The sequence below is a fragment of the Populus euphratica genome, unplaced genomic scaffold, assembly GCF_000495115.2.
Source record: "Populus euphratica unplaced genomic scaffold, PopEup_1.0 scaffold5.1, whole genome shotgun sequence".
NCBI lineage: Eukaryota > Viridiplantae > Streptophyta > Magnoliopsida > Malpighiales > Salicaceae > Populus > Populus euphratica.
This window is the reverse complement of record NW_011499848.1, coordinates 5,142,864-5,149,302: the sequence shown is the minus strand read 5'-3', so window position 1 is coordinate 5,149,302 and position 6,439 is coordinate 5,142,864. Positions and strand designations below refer to the sequence as shown.

The following is a 6,439-nucleotide window of genomic DNA, read 5'->3' as shown; positions in this document are numbered from 1 at the left end:
GGGGGGCTTGCTACTGGTGAAAAGTGTATTTAGAGGAAAAGCTTGAGATGAGTTGTTATTTATTGTATATACCAGGAACTTAGCTTTAGGTCACTGCATGATATCTGAGTTTTCATGGCCAGGCAGGTGAATTAAACGAAGAAGAAAGGCAATGTCAATTACCGCTAAAATAAATAGCAATTGCCTCGGTATTTATAGAAAACCTTTAATAAATAGATATGATAAGATCTTTTCACTGTTTACAATAGTAGCTTAGCTCTTTAACTGCATGGAAACTGGAAAGTGATAGTTATTTACAGCTGATACAAAAAGCATAACTGTGGTCATGGTTTCACGTAATTACCATGATAAATAGATTTTGATTCCAACCAAGGGCTTTGACATTTTCTTTTCCCCTGTGTACCCTATCATTGTTCTTCTGCCAAGTATGTAAGAGTTACAAATATCAAATTTAGACAAACCTGTTGCCGCATTTCATCCACAGAAAGCAATCCAAGTAAGCCCCGGTCTCTACATGCTTGACGAAGTTCAGCTTCAGAAAGGGACTCCACACCCTCAGCTTGAATCATCTTATCATCATTCTTGATCCTGCCAGATTTAACAAGCTTAAAAGGCTTTAAGCAAGAATTTAACCAATTATTTAGAGATTCATGGAATTTCTTGTCCCCCTTTTTGGGAAATCCAAGTCCTCACATAGGCAATAACTTCTCTGCAAATCTTTTAAAGATCTAAACATGTATGTCTCCGTTTCATAAAGCATTAACAGTCGGATTTGATGGACATACTTCAACAATTTTTTCAAATCACTATATATAATTGGATAATTTCTAAATCAATTATGAAATAAGAGTTGGCTAATAAGGAAAAAACCCAACATTCTTCACAGGTCACACCATTAGTCTTCACTTATGAAGGTGCAGAAGAACAGAATTCCTAGAAATACCAAAAACAATTAACAAGAGATATCTTACTCTTGCAGTCTTCTCCGAAGCATATAACGTAGATATGCATCTGTTCCATATGGGCTGATACCCATATACTTGCACATGCTTACTAAACGAGGCCTGCATATAACAACAACCAAAGCAGCACTTTGTTAAATCAAGGGCAGTCTGAAAGGAAAGGACAAGATACTTTCAGAAATACTGATGTGACAGCAGAGATGAGGACCTGCTAATGTTATCCAAAGTAAGCTCATCATTGAATAACTTGGCAAAGCCTAAAATTTCTTCATTGGAAACACGAGAACCTGTCCTAACCTGTTTGGATGGCAGAATGAAACCTAACATTAGTTTGTGATACAAGAGTAGAAACATAAAGTAGATATCATTCTCTTGCTTGGAGGAGGACAAGGAAAAAAGTACCTTGTTCATAAACTCATCCAGATCTCCTGCTGTCTGCTTTGCTTCTCCACTTCGAGAGTTCTGGACTTCTTTTGCCATTTCTTTCACGGTGTCTTGAAGAAACTTAGCGTATTCAATTCTTGCATTTAGCTTTCTTTTCAATGCCTCCTACAAATCAAGCATTTAATATGGAACTGGGGTATGAAGGTAGGAACACCAACTCTTTTCCTACAAAACCATTTGATATTGTGACCATTGAAATAACAAAGCTCAAAGAGTGTATTTCTACCTGTTCCTTCATCTTGTCCTGGAAGGTTGATGGCAACATGTTGGGAAATAGTTTTAGGAATACTGGCAGCAAAAACTCCATGAATGGAACTATGATGAAAACAGCAAAAGGAACCAGCCTAAATATGTCAGCAGTAGTACGTGTTAGTTGTTGCCTTTCCCTTCTAGAAAGGCCCTTCCCACTGGCAAGTTTCACCAATAACCTCGAGCTAATCCTGACATCAGCCCAGAATAGTTTAGTACCCAACCAATAGTGTTGCATTGTAGACTTCAATTCATCCTTCCAATGACGAATCTTCTTAGCCCAGTCTTCCCTAAATGAAGAATAGATTGTCAATGTGTAAACAACGACTCAACTCAAACCAAAAGAAACAAGGAGTAGAATTTTTAACCTGCTCATAGCAGCGACGGCTTTCAAAGCCGGGCCAATCCCCAAAAGCTTCGCCCATACTTTCTGCATTACTGTTTTAGTGCTCTTTTGGGATTCATGAGCCTGCTTAGCCTTAGCCTTGGCTTTTACCTCGGTCAAATCTTCAACAGCTTCATCACACTCCTCCGGTGAAGCTTCCTTCGCCTGTTTGGCATCCAGTTGTTCATTTCTATCATTCCCACGGCCATATTCAGGTTGACCAGCAGTTGCTATTGAAGCATAACTTACAGACTGCAAATAACACCTAATGCCCAAAGAAGAATCAAAATCTCCATTTCCAATTCCACAACCTAAACCTGAATATCCAAAAGAGTTATGCCTAAGGAACCCTGCTGTGGCTAAAACCTTCGACACCCCATCCCTGGAAACCAATGACAAACCTCTTTCATTTCTACTATCAGTACTCCCGAATGGATGATTGACGATGCATCTCGATTCTTGCAGGTCATTTGATTGAGGCGGTCCTCGCCCGTACTGGAAACTCAAAAAACCCCCCCGAATCAGGCAATTCGGTTCCCTCAGGGAATCAAAGAGGGATCGCTTTCTCCGCAGGATTGCTCTCGAAGCCATTATTATTGCAAGAAATTTCAGTCTCTAGCAAGGCTTTAAACAAATAGTTTCATGTCCGATACACACACCTGACTTCGCCAGCCTGTAGTTCACAATATTAATACTAATTAAACATTATAAATAGATATATAAAAAAAGAAGTAAAACCTCATCTCATGTTACCCAGACAATTAATTTCTCAAATGACATTAGCTCAAGAGATAATACAAACTAACAAACCATAGCGATTATTTGATGAATAAAGATAAGATTAACCAGGAAATAGTAGAAACTAAATAAACCTAGCAACAGCTAAATGTTTCGATTCATACAGACAATTAACACATCTAAACAAATTCTAAGTGATGAACGATAACTGAATTTGATGATGGTCAGGTATTAAGCATGAGGATTTGATTTAAAATCATAGAACTAGAGAGAGAGGCAGGGAAGGAGTTTGACAGTTACCCTGGAAATCTTCAAGGAGTGAAAAAATGGAGTACAGAGAGTGTTTTTAGTTTATGGTGAGCTGGAATGTAGTTCGGGAGGGAGGGAAGAACATGCTGTGCCTGTACCGCCTGGGCTTGGGGCGACAAATGGAAAGATATTCGGGTATATTGCAGTGCAGATATTAGGTTATATGAGTGGAGCCCATTTGTGTTGTATTGGTTGGATTGGTGTTGTTTGCAGTTATGGGATCTTATAGATGGGCTTGAAGCCTTGAACTGTTGAATGGGGTGATTCGGAGGTGAGGGAGCGTGGTCAAATATCTTGGCAATAATAATTTAATTAGTCAAAGAAGATAATGTATAATAATAATAATAATTTACAGTTATATATATATAGGGGGGGGTGTTTATCCTACCCTCCCCACAAAACATTACTTATTGTCATAGCATTTTATCTTCTTTTCCAGTTTTTTTTTTTTACACAGTTTATACTTTATAAAAATTAATTATATCTTTCAATATTAAATTTATCAAATAATAAATTTTATAATTTTTATAAGATTATCTTATTTTTATGACATGAACAGCATGTTTTATGGATTAACTTAATTAACTTATTTTTTATATGTAGTTTTATCATTTAGAATTTAACTGATTGAGAACTAGATTTCATGGTTTGTTTTGTTATTTTTTTACAAGGTTATCTTTATTTCATGAATTTAATTGTGAGTTTAGTAAGTTAATTTTAGTAATTTTTGTAATTCATTTTTCAATTTTAATTTTATCTTTTAATATTGGATTTGTTAAAACTTGAGCTGTATATTTTTTTAATTTACTTTTCATGAGTTTATCTTATACTTATGACTTGAGTCACCGGTTTGGCGGATTAATTTAAGTTAACTTGAGTTGTTTTTTATCATTATTTTAATTAATTATTTTAATTTTATCTTTCAATACTAAGTTGATTGGAAATTCAAATTCATGCTTTATTTTACTTTTATTTCTATTAAGTTATCTCGGTCTCATGATTAAGATCATGAGCTTATCAAATTAACCTGAATTGACTGCAGTTATTTTTTGTCATATTTTAAAATTATTTTTTAAAATTTTATTTTTCAACATTGAATTTATTAAAAATCAGGTTTCATAATTTATTTTAATTTACTTTTCACGAGGTTATTATAGTTTCATAATTCAATACATGTACTGACAAGTTAAACTACATTAATTGTAATTAATTAGATATAGCACATATTGATTTTTAAATCATCCAGTATGTTATTGTCTCAATATATATATATTTAGGTTGTTTTTTAACTTTCACCAAACCAACCGGGTTACATTTAAATAATTTTTATACATTTTTTTTTCACTAAAAAACATATTAACAACACTAAATAAATTTTCACGCATTAAAAAAATTAATTTAACTCGTAGCATGTCACAGATGTAAGCATATTTAGCACCTAGAAGATATGGGGTGCAATGCAACTCCTTCAATCTCATATAAATAGAAATGTAGTGTCATTTTTCTATCCCTTTCTTGAGATTTTAAAGTTGTTAAGTGGATTTTAACAATAGTATCGAAAATATCTCTATAATGTAAACATTTTTTATCATGTTTTTTTTAAAAAAACTATACTCCTAATCTAATCTGTGTAAATATATGTGTGTGTGAAGACATAATACAGTGTTATGGGATGAAAATGGATTTGCATTGGATTTGGCTTTTCATAAAAGGAACCCTGGCCAGCATTTCTTTTAAAACTTGAGTTTATTTCTGAAATTGAAACTTTTATGAATAAAGAAAGTTAGAATCCGTAAATTAAGTTAAAAAATTTAACTTTTCATATAATCAAAATTTCAATTCAAATTTATAACAAGAATCAAAAGTTATTTCTAACCACATGTTTATGATATCTCTCTAAATCAAAAGCTAAAACTTAACTTAAATTAATTTATAAAAATCATACTAAACTGAACTAACTCAAAATTTTAATCTATGAAGTTTTTTTGGTAGAGCTGACAAGAGGCAAGTTAATTTTCTTACACTTTAATCGATTGTGATTGTCTTGGTGTGAAGAAAAGGATGAAGAGATATATGGCATCATGTTTAAATAAACAACACTTGCTGCCGTTAATTAAAGCATCCTTTATAATTTGCTCTCAACCGCAGTTTTGACTGTGTTTTGGGATAAAAAGATGCCTATAATTTCTACTTGGACGCGCACTTCAAATAACTGTGTTGTGTCAAATCCATCATTTATACCTTCTGTTTTGTATGCAGTTGTTGGAGAGCTTTGAAAAGTCCTTTCCTACACTGTCTTTTCCGCCTTTGCCTGAATGGGGAGACTTTGAGTTGAGGCAAGTGTTGGAATCACCTTATTTCTTCAACTGATTCAGTGGAACGGGTCCTCTCTTTGCTACACTAACATGACACCAATCTTTAATGGGTGTCACTCACTCTTTGTTTCTTGTCAAGCATGATTATGGAAAGGCGTGATCTAATGAAAACTTCCTGCAAGAGACTAGCCTCACTTTTGTATATAATATCTTGAAAGAGATCATCAAGCATTGGAGATCTTCGATCAGTCTCTTTTCCATTGACTCAGCTCTGAATGCTGTTGTATAGCAAGCACAGATATTTTGTGGTGGGTATAGGCTTCTCTGGGGTTCTTGCATTGAACAAAGGGTGAATGAAGAGATAGCAAGATTATAGGGGCTCAGGACAAGGTGGCTTCATTGATTTTTGAGAATGATGCAGAGCTTCGTGATTTTGAAACGTCCTTCGACTCCAGGAATGGAGAGAGAGTATGAGGGCCCATGGTTATGTGCTACGAAATGCTGGATGCATATGTTTCTGCCTTGACGGATTGGCATGTTATTATACCGCCATTGATCCTTGTCGCCCACACTGAAAATGTAATGTGAATAATCATATTATTGTAGTTTCTATGTAATGGTTGGCAACTTGGGATGAAAGGTTTTTTTGACCAGCGAAAAACAGGCCTTCGGGTGTACAGAAATGAAGCGGAGGCACAAGAAATATTTCAACAAAAAAACCAGGGTGGTTTTGTGAACTACCATTTGATGCTAAACTACCCCTAAAGTTCATTTGGTGAAAGTTAGTCAATTTATGATTCAAATGAAATCTAACTCTCCACTAGCATCATCTTTTAGTTTTTGTTGTGAAGGTAATTCCATGGTTTTTTTTCTGTCCTTTCCTCCTTTCCTTTTTTCTTCCTCCTGATATATGTATTTATAATACAAGAGTCTCATCCCTTGCGAGAAGTAAAGTCTCAATCAAACTTATTTTCTTTTCTGAAGTTTGAATTAGAATCGAATTCAAAAGCAGACAACTATCATTATCTTGAGGATTA

The 6,439-nt window shown here is 34.5% G+C and overlaps 1 protein-coding gene across 2 annotated transcripts in view; it reads right to left on the bottom strand.

Annotated features, from left to right (window-relative positions):
• Positions 1 to 3,259, bottom strand: part of LOC105118460 (LETM1 and EF-hand domain-containing protein 1, mitochondrial-like) — a 7,940-nt gene extending 4,681 nt beyond the window's left edge. For both annotated transcript variants that reach the window (XM_011016433.1, XM_011016440.1), the window contains exons 1-7: positions 3,079 to 3,259; positions 2,024 to 2,713; positions 1,633 to 1,945; positions 1,365 to 1,511; positions 1,171 to 1,259; positions 972 to 1,064; positions 462 to 588 (exon numbers count right to left, since the gene is read on the bottom strand). In XM_011016433.1, the coding sequence (XP_011014735.1) occupies positions 462 to 588; positions 972 to 1,064; positions 1,171 to 1,259; positions 1,365 to 1,511; positions 1,633 to 1,945; positions 2,024 to 2,631 (1,377 nt within the window). In that variant the 5' untranslated portion in view covers positions 2,632 to 2,713; positions 3,079 to 3,259. The remainder of the gene's footprint in view (positions 1 to 461; positions 589 to 971; positions 1,065 to 1,170; positions 1,260 to 1,364; positions 1,512 to 1,632; positions 1,946 to 2,023; positions 2,714 to 3,078) is intronic.
• Between the last annotated feature and the right edge of the window lie 3,180 nt (positions 3,260 to 6,439).